The following is a 16,452-nucleotide window of genomic DNA, read 5'->3' as shown; positions in this document are numbered from 1 at the left end:
TCATCCTCCTCATTTAGAACACACTAGGGGATGCAGACCCCTCCCCAGCACCACCCAGCACCCAGTCTGGCTCAAGAGGACATCCTTTTGATTAAGACACAGTTGAATTCTCTTGCCTTCGCGGACCATCCAACAACCATCGTCCCCTGTATCTGTGAAGCAGCTCTCGCCCCCCTTTCATAATCAACTGACCCAGATTGCACTTCCTGCCGCCTCTCTAAATCGGCTGTAGAAACATGCGTGACATGATGTTGAGACACTCGCACCGCATGTCAACGGTGTATATCATAGCAGCGTTGCCCCCAAAGCTCTTCCTGTCCCTGGCTCTCATGTGTCATCTTTACAAGGCAAATCCCGGCCCATTTTATTTTTTTTTTCTCCATCAGTGTCAGTGAGGCATAAAAGCATACAGAGAGTGCATGCTGTCAAATCTTCTTAGTGTGTGTGTGTGTGTGTGTGTGTGTGTGTGTGTGTGTGTGTGTGTGTGTGTGTGTGTGTGTGTGTGTGTGAGTGCGATTGTGAGAGTGTGTGTGTACACTATGAGAGTTCAGGATGTTTCAGAAGCCGGGGATTAACTCAGCTCAAGAGTTATTTTTCTGGCTGTAACATTTGTTTTACTATTGACAGGGAAAAAAATGGACTGCTTTAACTGCCACAACAAATCCCTCTGAACAGTTTCCCCCAAAGTTTGGCGGCGAGTGCGCGACTTCCCCACCTTCTCGAACACAAACGCAAGCGCAGCAGCGCGACTACACACAAAGACAGTGGCAGAACCCTTCAGGAGAGTCGCGAAGGGATGAAAGCCCCAGAGAAGATCAATCATCGTGTATCATTAGTGCTGTAAATACGTGGGTCCATCTTCCCACCACTTGCTTTTTTCCTGCTGGCAGGTGCTCATTTCCCCTGTTCTGTGTGCGAGCTACGCCGCATGCTGCGCAACGCGAGCTAGTTAAAGAGCAGAGCGCTGTCATGCGATGAATATCTGTCCCGCATTCTCCTCCACCCCCCTCGCTTTCATTAATCTAGACACTAAAAAGAAAGTCGGCTCATGTTTTACACATACAACATGAGCTAAAATACGCAGTATTGATTGCTTTGTCTTTAGTAACAATGGCTGTCGACCAAACAAATGCAGAAAGAAGTAACTACAGTGTGTCAGTGCTGCAGTTAAACAGCCAGTGCTTTGATTTATAACCTTTTAACAATGCACCCGTTTTACCTCATTCACGCACTCCTTCAAACCTTTTTCCCTTTTCACTCCAGCTGTCTAGTAGTTACGTCACTCATCCCTGCACCCCCCCCTCCCCTCCCCCACCCCCGCTTGTCCTGTCATTATCCACTGTTTTTTTCAGCTTCCTTCGTTAGGACCAACTCAACCTGTACCAAGAGTCCGTGGATGCTCGGCATTGTGGAACAGCAAAGCCAACTAGCTACTCCATTAAATAGCCACTCACTTGATAGGAGATTTGTAGCCAATATCCTGATTTGCATTAGAGAAAGTAAGGAAGTGGTGTGGCTTGTTAAGGGGCCTGGTCGCCATTGATCGGTGTCCATGCTGTGTGCTGAATGTAATGAGAGGAGGACGGCAGGGGAAGAAGAGAAAGGGAAGTAGGTCTGCATGTGTATGTTGTTCCCTAATTAAAATAGGGATACATACTAAATGTAAGTGAAATGCTGAAAACATTAGAAGATGGAGATGGAAAGCTGCTAATTGGTTTACAGACGGAGAATGGGGCCACGAGGAAGGTGAGGGAGGTGTTTTGGTTGCTGTCACTCGTCTAATCAAACAAATCAATAAGCATCCATAATAAGGAGTGGCCCGAGAGCTGTGTCCTCCAACACATCCGCACGCCCCAAAGTCACAGCGCCTCGCCCTGCATCACTTAGCCCGCTGATCGGGAGGCTGCCATTAAATATGAACCAAGCATCACTCAGCCCTCTGCCCCAGCATGCGACCACATGAAGGGTAAAAGAGCGCAGGCTGATAATTTGCCCGCTCAGTGCTGAAGTTGCCCCCTACGCAGAGACCAAGTCTACAAACGACTATTAGAATGAGTCTATTTATTAAAAATGTACACAGAACGCAGCGAGGTTGGGAACCTTGGGAACGTCACAGGATGAAGTGGATTCACAATAGTACAACAACAATTGTTTAGCGCTACGCAAAATAAGCATCAGAGCCCCTGGATTCATGCATTTTCCTTGTTTTATATCGGTAGTTATACTCAGCTCTAAATTCAGAGACCCTGAGCGTAGTGAAAATAGATTCTTGTCTTTTGCCTTGGGGCACCTAAACGTGTCTGTTCAGATTTGGTGATGGCTAGGTCTATGATCATTCAAGCGCTTCAAATTACATCAGGACGAGAAGGCGAAGGAGGTACATGGGAGAAGAAAAAAGAAAGAAAATGATATTCATTCTTCCCCCCCATATCTACCTTTTACATCAGCGCGTGAAGATGGGGCTTAGAATAGGTAATGAGCTCATGCCCCATCTCTTCGTGTGGGTAGAGCTGGGAGACGTGTCCTTCATCCAGGTGCCGCAGCATCTTACCGAGCAGCTCTTTAACGCTTACAGAATTCTTTTTTTTCTCTCACATCAGCCTGGAGAGGCTCGTTCTCGTCACCGCACGTCATGCACGGTTGTGTGAAATGCGACACGTCTCATGTTCAAGTGCGTCGCTTGTGTGTGGCCCCCGGATGTCACCAAACCATGATGCGTCAAAAATACACACCCAAACATACATAGAAGACACACACACACACACAGGTACACACGCCGACAGACAGGAGATGGAGAGCACACAAACAAACTACCTATTCATACAAACACATGAAAGCACTTAAACATGGCAGGCCAAGGTTAGCGGGGGTCAGCAGGTCATGACAACTGAGGAGGAGAGGCTAGCGATGGTTTATAGTGCCGCAGCCTTATGAACACTTCAGAGGAAATCTGAAAGGCCATTAAAACGCCTGATTTTATGGGTGTAATAATCCCTCTGCTCTGCCTGGGAGTCCAGCCATAGCTCCAATGACCATCCGGATTAAGTGGGAGGTCTGACGGGAAGCAGGCTATCAGCTAATGCAGCAGAGCTCTAAGAGCCCAACAGGACCCCGAACATCACGCATACGTTCACACGAGTCACAGCGAGGCATTTGCCCAAAGAGCTGAACTCATACAGCGATTTCTTTGACAGCAACGCAGTGTTCACCATTTTGTCCTGGTTGAAATCTTCCAACGTGAAATTACTACCAGAAGGTTTGATTGGCAGATGTAATTTGTGGCTTATCATTGCCATCAAACTTTTAGTTTTACCCTTGACATTCCTCTTCAGCTTGCAATCTATGAAAATCCTGAATAGGCCTAAGTGTTTTCATCTTGAACAAAAACTCTTTACACTGCAAAGACCACTAAAAGTCTTCAACCCATCAAGAGCAGCAGACTGTTGATATCTTATCGCCATGTTTCTCTGGCGGGCATATTTCAATCTATTTCTGTATGTCTGATTATTCAGCAGTTATTAACGGATATTATAGGCAGTACATTGTTTTAATAAGAGTACAGAGGTTAAATAAAATGTTGCTGTTCACACAATATTGGAGTTTACTGTACAGATTGAGATAGATGCATGGATGGATGGATGGATGGATGGATAGATAAATGGATGGATGGATTGATAGATAGATAGATGGATGGATAGAGGGATGGATGGATGGATTGATAGATAGATAGATGGATATATGGATAGATAGATAGAGGGATAGGTGGATGGATGGATGGATAGAGGGATGGATTGATAGATGGATGGATATATGGATAGATAGATAGAGGGATAGGTGTATAGGTGGATGGATGGATGGATAGAGGAATGGATTGATAGATGGATGGATATATGGACAGATAGATAGATAGATAGATAGATAGATAGATAGATAGATAGATAGATAGATAGATAGATAGATAGATAGATAGATAGATAGATAGATAGATAGATAGATAGATAGATAGATAGATAGATAGATAGATAGAGGGATGGATAGATGATAGATGGATGGGTGGATGGATATATGGATAGATGGATAGCTGGATGGGTGGATGGATATATGGATAGATGGATGGGTGGATAGATGGATGGAGGGATAGATGGATAGATGGATGGATGGATTGATAGATAGATGGATGGATAGAGGGATAGGTGGATAGATGGATAGAGGGATAGATGGATAGATGGATTGATAGATAGATGGATGGATAGAGGGATAGGTGGATGGATGGATGGAGGGATAGATGGATAGATGGATGGATGGATGGATGGATTGATAGATAGATGGATGGATAGAGGGATGGATGGATGGATAGATATTTTCAGCCACTCTGCACAGTTTGGGTGTTACACAAATTGTATGTGTGATATTGTAATTGTTGCAAACAAAGTTTTTGTGCTCTGCTGTTGTTTTGATCTTAATCTATCAAATGTTTCATGTCCTTTTCGTCCACATATGCATGGAAAGACAAGAAGAAGGTTACATCAACATTTTTACATATTCAGTATCGTGCATTTAGGAACCATTTTAAAGTAGATCTGACTACATCCCATATGGCCCGGTTAGGCTCAGTATAACTGCAGCAGGGTAAACTAGTACCCCTCACCACACTGAGCAGAAGAGACCAGGCTCATATCAATCTCTCCACCCTGCAGCTCACAGCAGGACTTTAAAACCAGCATGCAGCCCAGAGTTGAGCTGCGGTGGTAGAAATTGTTCAAAGGAATGTGGCCTGTTTACTATTGACTTTGCAACAATTACCCGAGCATATGTGTGTGTAATTAGATAAGGCAGCCAGTTGTTCTCTAATGCAGCAAATCAAATTAACTAAAGATGCCACATTGATTTCTTTGTGTTCCCTAAATTATTCATCTTTACTTGCAGTGAACCAGCCAGACACCAAAGAGCGTTTCTTACTCCTCCACACCACCGCTTCTTTGCGCTCTTCACACACTGATTGTTGTTTTGTGAGATTCATCCATTTACCTTTTCAATGTTTTTGCTGTAACAATTGGGCAAATAGACCCTCCTGGACGGAGAGCCTCTGCAGTGTTATGGAAATGCCTGAAAATTCCCATTAACTGAAATTGCTCTGATCCCCCATCATTGTTGTCGTGCCTGTGAATGTATACGTGTGTGAGAAGGAGCGGAAGAAAGGGGGACAACATTTGCCTTTGTGTGCATGTGTGTGTGTGTGTAATTGTGTGTGTGTGTGTGACAGGATGCACAAGACTGCTGTGAAAACTCATGAAGCACGCAGGATGCAGACAACCACGTCTCAGGCTGCTCCATTGACGTCCTGTTCTCTGGCATGTTGCACACGGGGAGATCGATATGACCTTACCTCCACCACCCACTCCTTTGAAACTTAATTACTGATATTCAGCGACAAAGTCATCATAGCCTGGCTGTCAATATTCATTGGGGATCATTATGGGACTAATAAAAGGGGTTATTTACGGGCTGCTCCGCTGACACCGGCCCGGGTCCAGGGATTCAGCTCAAGCCATCTCAATTTGTTTTACCTTTTTCTCTCCCTCTCTCTTTCTCTCTTCATCTCTCTCGCTCTCTCCTCTATCTCCCTCTCTCCCACCTTCCCCTGAAGCATTGACCTGAAAAGAAAAAATGAAATGATAGCAGAGGAACGAACAGGAGAGAGGATGCGGGAAGAATTCTTCTGGCATGGCTTTTAATTCTCTTGGCTGTGTTTGGATTTTTTTTTAGCCGGTGCCAAAAAAACACTGTAGGCGCCATATCCCTAGACCCCGAACTGAATTTGAACTTTGCTTTCCATTGACATTGCAATCAGACCCACGAAGGGATATTGCATGACATTTAGAGAAATATAGCTCAGATCCTTGACTCCTTCCAACAATATAGTTTTAACTCCTCCGTTTCAAAATCAATTTTTGGTGTTTTCAAGGCCGCAGCGCTATTCTTTCGGTTCTTTCACAGAAAGTAATTTCATCAGTACAAAAAGCTAAACCAATGAGCCGCAGAACTCCCACTCCTGACATTGCAAGGCAACATGGAGTTGTGTGATTGAGGGCCACTGCTATATGTTAATTCATTCAATAAATCAATAGCTTCGCTGTAATTGAAATGGTTGGCCATCCGGTGTTGAAGCCAAAACGTGTCAAAAGAACTGAAAAGTTGAACAGTGAACCCTGTGGATCAAAAGCAGTACTGCATCCGTAAAAATCCTCCCGTGCTTTCTCTCGCTCTCTCACTCATACTCACCCGCTCTCACGCATCCCTTTTGCCGCTTCGAGTCCCGCACACACACAAAAATCCTTTTATGGCAGCGCACACGCAATCCTCTGCAGTTCCCTCTTAGTGTCTTGATTAATATGGTCCACTTTACATCAGTACACGGGATGCCAATGCACACTGTGCCTTCCCTAAGCAATTAGCAGAGGGGCTCCACCAGCGTTGGATTATCAACAACAAGATGCCTCCTGACGCGAGCCCTAAAGCCTGCTGACTTATTCATATGTGTTTACTTTAAAAGCCTCTGCCCTGTTTTTTTTTGTGGCTGGGCTTCATCAGAACTGAATTTAGAACAACATCTGGGGTGAGAGGGATGGGGGAGGATGAGACAGACATTGAGACACATAATGCCCTCACAAAGACAAAAAAAAAGTGGATCGGTGGAAAAAAATGAAATCAGCGTCTGTTGATGCAGAAAGCAGAAAGTGTATCGCACAAACCACGATCGATCAACACTGTACCCGTAGCGTGTCGCTGCTGTGCTTTTGCCGTCCAAGCATGATGAATTTTCCACTGATGGCTGAGACAAAATGTAAGCTTTGACGGATTACTGTTCGGGTTTTTTTTTTTTCTTTCTTGCGCTTCATATACTGTATAATAATGAAACGTACCGTCAGAATCTCATTTAACACTTTATCACATCTGTCAACTGTCTTTCCGTAGGGATCCCAACAAGCCAGTACCACAGGACACCAAGTTCATCCACACCAAGGCCAACCGCTTTGAGGAGGTGGCCTGGTCCAAGTACAACCCCCAAGACCAGCTCTACCTGCATATCGGCCTGAAGCCACGCGTGCGGGACCACTACCGCGCCACCAAAGTGGCCTTCTGGAAACACCTAGTGCCCCACCTGTACAACCTCCACGACATGTTCCACTACACCTCCACCACCACCAAAGTGCCCCCGCCGGAGACAACCCAGAACACCTTGTCCACCAAGAAAACTTGGCCGTTCAACACCAAGCGGCCTCCCATGTCCCCGGCCTACAACAGCGAGGACAAGGACTCCTGGGGTGACGACGAGGAGACGGGGCCGCTACTGGTGGAGAACCAGCGGGATTACTCCACAGAGCTCAGCGTCACGATTGCTGTGGGAGCCTCGCTGCTGTTCCTCAACGTGCTGGCTTTCGCAGCCCTCTACTACCGGAAGGACAAGCGGCGGCAGGACTCCGGTCACGGGCAGCCCAGCCCGCAACGCCAGACCACCTCCAACGACATTGGCCACCACGCGCCCGAGGAGGAGATCATGTCGCTGCAGATGAACCAGACGCACCATGAGTGCGAGGCGGGGAACAGCAACGAGGGGGCACTGCGCTTGGCCTCGCTGCCCGACTACACGCTCACCCTGCGGCGCTCTCCGGACGACATCCCCCTCATGACGCCCAATACCATCACGATGATCCCCAATTCCCTGGTGGGCATGCCCAACCTGCACCCCTACAACACCTTCACCACCGGCTTCAACTCCACCGGCCTGCCGCACTCCCACTCAACCACCCGCGTATAGCTTTAAGGAGGCCACGGGCAGCCGGCACAGGCGGTGGAGGAGGAGGCAGCTGTGGGGCGGGGGTCGTGGTGGTGGTGGAGGAGGAGGAGGAGGAGGAAGAGGAGGAGGAGAAACAGGACGAACGAACGGAGGGGAGGATTGTGTTTTATAAATATCACAGAGAGGGGGAGGGGCGGGGGAAGGGCACGAGTCGGATTAAAACGTGAAGAGATTTAACTAGACTTTTACTACGAGGAGAGTAGCTGAGAGCTCTCTAGGGATGTCAAGTTGTGCAGAGCTGCCAAAATCAAACTGCTTCCCTTCTCCTGATCAGGGGAGGGGCTCTTTCTGCAGTGTTTTTTTTCTAAAATAATCATTTTAAAAGCCTTTTTAAGCTGACTAAAGGAGATATCAACACTTATCTCGAATTCATAACAAAAACAAAGAGAAGTGCTTTTTATTTCCCATCCCTTCCTCCTGCGGGAGACACATCTTGAACAATGGCCTCTACGTCAATATTCGCAAATGTTTTTAATTGCTTCTTTGTTTTCTGTTTCGATGCCTTACGAAGCTTGTTCTTTTTTGTCATTATTTCTATTCCCTGAGACTATTCCAAGTGGAGTGCGTTAGAAACCGATACGACTCAAGGAAGAAAGACTGAATCCAGGACGGGAACCAAGAGGAAATGCAGATGTAGAGATTTTAAATACATTTTGAGCAACTCATTTTATTCTCTCTGTTGCGTAACAACACGACAGCCACACAAATGGTGTTATCCTTCTTTTTATCTCGTAAATGATTTGTCGGGGACAGCTCTTGCCGGGAGATGAGAAGGCAGAGATAAATACTATGTTACTGTGATTGTTTTGTTAAGAAAAAAAGTGCATCTTTTACGGCCCATTTATCTGTTAAGCTATCTGATATCTCCACAGAGAGTGCACACGTACACACGCTGCTTAGACTACCTGTGTGGTTGCGTGCATGTGAAAATGAGTTCTCCTTCCTTGCGCGCAAGCGTGGTTAAAACGGCAAGATAAAGGAAGAGACTCATTGTCGCAACTTGCAAAAGCCACAGTGGCAAGCGAGTGTGTGTATGAGTGGGAGATTGTACGCGTGAGTGTGTGTGTGTGTGTGTGTTTGCGTGTGTGAGTGAGAGATTGTATGTGTGTGCGCGCGACTGTGGTTGCACCTGTTTTTTGTTTGTAGGCTGTATAATGTGTGTTTTTTTGGGAGGGGTCCGAATACTTTCTCATGTCGTTGATTTTTGTTTGCCACCAGTAGTGTTTCTGCTGCGTCTCTGGGTGTATGTCTTTCGCGAAATAGCACTTTGGTTATTTTCAAAGTTATATATGTCTAATTTTGCTTAAAGGTTATAAAATAAATATATAATTTTACGTGTAAGAGAAAAAAATAGCTAAAGATTCAACTGAACTAACTGACATGATTCCATTGAATTTGTAAGAGTTTCTCTTCAAAAGCAGACAGTGGCCTGTTTGCACTGAATAAACCTCCATCAGTGCACACTTGTATTTCTTTGAATATAATATATAAATATGGGCATACATACATATATGTATAGGGCTCCCACAAAAAAAACAATGTTCAGACTGCAAAGCACCAACACAAATAAATTCTATGTATTCTTGTTGTCATTTGAAACATTCTAAGCCAAGATTTTTCTAGGTGTCTTTGCAAGAGCCCTATATGTATATTCATGTATAACATATTTAATATTTATTTATGTATACCAGATGCATACATGCTGATTGTGCCATGTGCCAAATTAAAACTGTAAAAAATGAATAATATAAAGTTTTACAAAACTTTTTTCTGTTCTTGATCAAAGTTCTTTTCCTCCCTTTTAGGACTTTTTATTATTTTCATTTTGAATGAGTTAAAAAGAAACATTCTTGCAGCAAGTGCAAGTCACCCCCCTAGGACTTCCTCTCATCCTCCCCCTCCCTCACTCCTCTTCACTTGCCAAAACCTTTGAGAAAAACAGGCTTGGGGCCTATCAACACGCATAACTCCAGATTTTACTGTAATTCATGCAAAGTAGGGCTGCAGCAATGGGAGATTGTGAAAAGATTGCCTTGATGTACTCATCTTGCATCTTATTATATTTTATTCTTGGGGAGAAAACTGGAGTTATTGATTCTGCTATAAAGCAGACAGTTTTCAGTGCAGCATTGGGACCTGACTGGTGATCCTACATCAGTGTTTATAATTCTTAGATAGCTCATGAACATAGAACTCAAGTATTTCACAACAACTCCTGTAGTATTTACTGATTGGAGATGCAGCAGAGCGAGGTTTAGTCTGGTATGCTCACCACCAATGTATCTCCCACTCGCAGAAAGAGAAATGATTATGTGAGGGACATTTCTTGGAGACTGATCTGTATAAGTCAACTCTTTTTGCTCGTGTATGCCCCCCCCTAAATCAGCTTCAGCTGAGCATCAGCCGTTAAGAAAGAAATTTAGTAGTTAAGTAGCTAGTTTGTACCTGCAGCTGCCTCCCACACACAGAAACATGTGACGATGTGCCTGGGTGCGCTCGTGTAGGGCGAAGCCTGTGCAAACAATGATACTTGTCAGTTGTGCGACGTTTGCTGGCATGATGTGAACAAACGTGGTCGATGGCATTTTGATTAAAATGCCCCTGACTGCAAAATAGATTTGAATCTTTCTAATTTAAATATTTGATTCACCCAAATTACTTCATGAGCATTCGAACTTACTACTTTCTGGTTAAACTTTGACCATGGTAAGTCATTACTGTGACTTAAAAGACTTCTCCTGGTATCTCTATGAAATCATTTTGTTTGTGACGCTCCCTACATTGAAATATTCGATTAAACTTACAATATTGGCAACCAGCTGGATGTGCAAATAAGCAACTGTTTGCTAACAAGTTCACTTTATCATCTAAAAACAGGATAACACCTCAGGGTTGTGTGTCCAAAAGAATCACTTGGTTAGTTAAAAAAAAATGGTATGCCATTTAAGCCAATGTTATGATGTCTGCAGTTCAAATGGTTATTGATTCCTTATTTATTGAAAAAATAAAGTCCATCCGCTTGGAAAGGCAATGAGAAATGGCCCTTTTCTATATATTGTTTTCTTCTCCACCCCGACCCTTGAATGTCAATCAAAACAGTCCCCTCTTTGGATCTGCAGTGGTGGGAGGTCAGTTTCCATTGGCTCCGACTCACACCCACATACTGTGGCACGGAGCTAAAATTGAGTGGCTGAGTATCAAAGGGAAGAAATGTCCTGAGAGGGCAACTTATTTTTTTGCCATGTAATTTTCCCATATGCTCTCAAAGCAGTCCGGTTTCACTGAGTATTGGCAGGGGTAGACCTGGTGGCCTCGGGGAATCTGGACTCTGGACCAAGACCAAAGGGGGTGGGGGGGGGGAGCCCATGTAAAGTGCAGTGGTGTGGTGGAGCGATTTAAAATGGGGTCGAGCTCTTTTAGCAATCAAACCTGGAGGCTGGATGAAATTAGACCAAACAGCACATGACAAGAAGAGTCGGAGCAAGACACTTTTCCGCGGTCAAGATTTATTTGCAGTTCAGTGAGTGTGTTTTGGAAATTCAAGGATTGGCTGGAATACCCCGATGGGGTTTGAGACTGCCTCCTGCCTCGACAGCATGGAAGAGAAACCCAGCCTAGGAAATGGATGTGCCAAATTACACAGTTCCACCCGCTGGGAGAGCACTACAGGTGTGTGTGTGTGTGTGTGCATCTTATTCTAGCACGGCAAACGTGTTGTTATCCTTCCTCAGACAAAATGCAATCTGAGCAGGTCTACCTCTGTCTCACACGACGGGCCCTTGTTCTATTTATTCTGCTTTGTGAGTGCCGTAACGGGGACGAACTGCTCATTTCCAATCATTTAAAGTCTAATTGTGTTGAGTTACAATGTTTCTCTGCTGACTAAGATGCTAATTAAGATTACTTAATGGGAAACCAAGTGGAACCAAAACTCTTGTAGTTCAAATGTAAATAGTCTGTTTTTCTCCAAAGGGCAATCATTCCATTTTCTGTCAAAACATCAAGAATCTATTATTTCCATGTGAAAAACACACTCATTTTCTTTTGTACCCACAGAGCATCGAAAAATCACTGACATATTTTCCGGTTTTCCTAACAAGGGCCTCCCTATACTGGATCTTTCTTGGTGGCATCGAACCCGAATACTACATTTTTCCTATAATACATATTTGAGTCAAAATATACATTGATAAATCTCTGTTATCTCAGTGTCAATGTACATATTCCTAAAGATTCCCTGTTACTTCTATGTTTGTGTCCATAGAATGTATTTATAATCTCGCAAACTGGAGTAATCAAAAATAAAATATCTATTATTTCTGTATCTTATTGTGGTTTTCATGAATATAAAGCATGATATTCAATTTTGCTTGGCCTGAAACCAGGAAGTTTGGCGCTGATAATGGTGTTTTTGTATATTTTTCATCCAACAAGATGTTGAGAGAGTTTTGTAATCCAGTAGAGCATCTTTGTAATCACATAGCTTTTGTTATAACGGATAAGGCTGGCATTTTTATTTTATTTTCAACAAATTCACTACGACACCTGAACCAACAATGAATTTATCCTGCTAACAAGTACTGACTTCCCAGCCAGAGGTGTAGAGCTTGCCTCTGTGCCAGTGAGCTCGTTATTGTCCGAAAACCTTCTCAAACAGAAGAAACAGCCACACTTCTGCATGTGGTGACATATACTTTAATAACATTGAGCAAAGCAAAGAGCCGTTGCATGCTCAGTCCGCCCAACACGTAGCTCCTGTGCATAGAACATGCTGCAGAGTTTTGTCAAAATAAACTACATCATCACACAGCGGTGTGACAGTTCTATATGTGTTTAATAGGTTTTGGAGGCCAATGGTGATCTGCGGCACAGAGGCTCAAGCTACAAGCTGTGGCTCCACACACAGCACTTGTTAGCATGATACATGCACTGCTCTGCTTTTGTCTTTTAATGGCATGTGTTGGGAAAAAAAATTGTTAGTAACACCAACTTGGTCCTTAATGCAGCTTTGGGAGCAACAAACCATATAGCGGCGTTGTAAGTAGAAACAAGCTCCAGAGTTGAGTACTATTTAACAGTTAAGGGGGCTGCTTTTTTTTTATGGGGGTCTTAAAAAGAACAGCAGCAGCCCATAGTTCAACTAGTACAAGCAGTCCCACCTGCAACTGGCCTAAAGCTGCCTGTCGACTACATAATGATCTGCCCTCTGTAAGACGGATGGCCTGAAGATACCGCTGAGGCTGCTGGGACTAAAGCCTGCACGCTCTAAGTGCGTGCGAGAGATGTAACAACAGCAGACAACAAGCACATTTTAAGCATCTACAACGGTGTCTATTGTTTCCTGTCCAGGAAACCCTGTTACCCGCAAAGTGCTGCTTGTCGACTAATTCTTCAGACCTGTTAGTCCAGTTTCCAGTGGGATGGGTGAAGAAGTCCTTCGCCAAGATTCATAACTTGCAGAGTGCTTCATTCCTTCAATGACTGCTCTCATTATTCATAGAATTATCTCGCATGACGCAGAGATATTTTGAAAAGTCGTTCCCGACCCGAGCCGCTATCTCTTGGTTGCATCAGCTGCGGTTCTCCATCAGATGGCAGTCCACTAATGCTTTTCTCAGATGTAGCTTACTTGTGGCAGGGGAAGGTTGCGTCACTGGACTATGAACTTGCCAGCCTTTGGTGCCATAGAAATGGAGTAGAGGGGACTCCCGGAGGACTTAACCAAAAGTATCTTATCACTTAGATCAATCCACAATGACTTTCACGGGCAGCAATTTGATCTTAAGTGCTAATCCAGGCTACAAGGCTTTTCACAGATCTTTCAGATCAAATATACTGCGAGTTTCATATCAATATCTGAGCTTACTCTCTAAAGAAATGGGACTTTTTTATATGTGAAAACTACTGGAAACATCCTTTGAAGTTAATCCTATTTTTGCCCCTCGAGGCAGAGACATTCATTCGTCACCTAAATGTTGGTCCTGGGGAGTGAATTCTCCACTTTTTGCTGACGAATTGAATAGATGATTGCATGGTCATTTTTCTACAGATATTGTTCAAAGTTAATTAGAAAGTTTAATGAATGTCCAACCTCAGGACATTTCTTACAAATTTATTTTGAAAAATGCAAAAGTTTTGCTGCTGGGAATCTAATTTGAAGCTCATCACATCTCAACACACTGGTCTGTTTGCCTTGTGTGTTTATACATACAAATTGGAAACTGCCTCCTCCTAAAATCAATATAAAATACTTGTATTAATAGTTGTAGTATAAAGATAACAACTAATCAACAGAAGGAATTATCAACCAAAAGTAACATTCCACATAGTTAAAAAACAAGAAATTCCGCAGTCAGTGTATCAAAGGCCACGCTCATGTTTACCCTTGGATCTTAGAAAAAGGCCACATTTCTTTCTATTCCCCCTTTTATTATTAGATCAATTATATTTAAAACATGTTGCATACACCGAGATGACCTTGTGTGACTGACAGCTCACTAGCTAAAGTTCACTGTACCTTCTATTCACTCGTTCGCATCTCTCACAGGTTGCTTTACTCCCTATTCTCACCATTGTGCAATACATAACTAGAGCTTAAATTATTTCAAATTCAGACTCCGTTATCCAATAATGTAGTTGCAGACAATATTTGAGCTCTTGGCCTGACTCGACCTTGAGTGAATTGTCTGTCTGCGTTGAAAGAGGAAGGGTGGCGTCTCCATCAGCAGTGATGTAATGGCTCGTTTGAGGTCCAGTGAATGCCGAATGCTCTATAAGTAGTTATTCTCAGTTCCACTTTTATACAAGAAAGTCTGACGCACAAGAACCCAAAACAGTCAATTACATTTTACCAACAATAGGCTAATACATAGAGTAAAGACTTTAATTTACATGAAAGCAATTAATATGTTTCCATTGAACTTTAAAATTAACAGTAGTGATTAAGTTCTCTTGAATGAGGTTACAGTTGGCTTGTTGATATATTTCAATTTATGATTTACACACCTAATCCTTTAAAGGTTTCTATTAGAACACTGCGAAAAAAAAGCAAAACACTTTACAGCATTACGATCCAATAATAATTAGTAAACAAATATGCCTCAAATTGAGCAGGTCAAACATTGCTAAGACTGCTGTATTACTGTCTAAAGAAAGTAGTGAACCAACCAACCGGTCATCCAGGCGACATGCGAGCATGGCTGAAACCATACATGCATGTTGGAGTCAGCTAATTATTACCCTATTATGTCATGAAATCAAAATAAACGAGGAATGGATTCACAGTATTTATGGCTAACACGATCAATGGAAGACACGTGGCATTGAATATCAAATGAGAAATACCATTTCACTCCAGGAAGTAATTTAATGTTTCAAGCCCCAATTCTGCTTATTGTGAGTTTATGCAAGAATAACAAAGCATTGATCTGGCCTCAGTTGTCTAGTCAAAGATAGAATTTGAATTCAGTGTGTGTATTGTTGGTTGTGTGTGTCTGTGTGTGTGTTTTGGGTGCTAAAGCGAGCTAATTTTATAGCCTGGACCATTTGGGGATGTCTGTGGAGCCGTTGCTTCATGCTCTCATCAGTCTGCGTCCTCGGCATGCTGCACTCATCAACGCCACGATAGCTTTACTGAACAGTCCATATCTCTGCTTCATTTACTCCGTGTCTGATAATAACTAGTGTGTCCTTTCTGCTATACTCAATTACATCTCCATTAGCCTGCTAACTAGCTCAAAACAAAGCAGCATTGTGCGTTAAGATTTTAAGTTGATGTGACATTTATTACCGAGATTCTGTAGGTAAGAGCCAAAAGGGGCGTAAGATGATATATATAGGGTGACTTCATCCACTCTCAAGACCGTTTACCAGCCCATCATAACATTCATTTATTCCAATTTATCAGCTCATGACCTCAGTTCATTCATTATTCACTCTGTTATCTAAACAAGGCGACTGGCTGACATATTGGCCTCTGACGTTGGAGCCCTGCCAATGAAACAGCGTTGTCATGGTAATTAGCTTAAGAACGTGCACGGGCCATCCAGTGAAATCCGTAGCGTAACCTGCAGAGTATTCACCTTCCACGAAACGAGTGTCAATAAGAGCAGGGACGTGCGGCGGCGGCGGCAATGTTGAGTGACTGCAATCTAATACACGCTGTCACAATACCAAAAGGGGAAAAACACAAAGGGAGAATTCCAATAAAGTGTCTTTTACTTTCATCCTTACGTCACATTTGCCGCACTCATTCACTGCAAACAGGAAGAGCCTTCCTTTGTGGAGGAAGTTCCATCGTGTCAACGCAAACTTTGTTTGTTACCACGCTGAACAGCTGTGGCCTCAATCAGTCATCCTCGCCTCTCTCTAAGTGGAACCGACAACACGGGAGAAGCAGGTTACTTTATGCCACCCCTGTGCATTCCCTCATTGTTTGAACACTCTCATTGTCCTGTTTGGTCTCAGTGTTCCAATTATTCCTCGTTGCTTCGCGGTATCGTCAAATTTTAAGCTCTTTTTCCTTCAGCACTTTACCCTTCTGTCCCCAAACCTGCGACAGCTCTCGTCCCAGTCACCAGGGTTGAATAGTTGGC

General features: G+C 43.6%; 1 protein-coding gene across 3 annotated transcripts in view; it reads left to right on the top strand.

Annotated features, from left to right (window-relative positions):
- nlgn3a (neuroligin 3a) overlaps window positions 1–12,182 on the top strand; it is a 113,182-nt gene extending 101,000 nt beyond the window's left edge. For 2 of the 3 annotated variants that reach the window (XM_040172497.2, XM_040172498.2), the window contains one exon: window positions 6,976–12,182. In XM_040172497.2, the coding sequence (XP_040028431.2) occupies window positions 6,976–7,819 (844 nt within the window). In that variant the 3' untranslated portion in view covers window positions 7,820–12,182. 3 annotated transcript variants of the gene reach the window in all.
- The last annotated feature ends 4,270 nt before the right edge of the window (window positions 12,183–16,452 follow it).

The sequence above is a fragment of the Gasterosteus aculeatus genome, chromosome 4, assembly GCF_964276395.1.
Source record: "Gasterosteus aculeatus chromosome 4, fGasAcu3.hap1.1, whole genome shotgun sequence".
NCBI classification, from domain to species: Eukaryota; Metazoa; Chordata; class Actinopteri; order Perciformes; family Gasterosteidae; genus Gasterosteus; species Gasterosteus aculeatus.
Note: the sequence above shows the minus strand (reverse complement) of the source record. Positions and strands in the feature narration are given on the sequence as shown.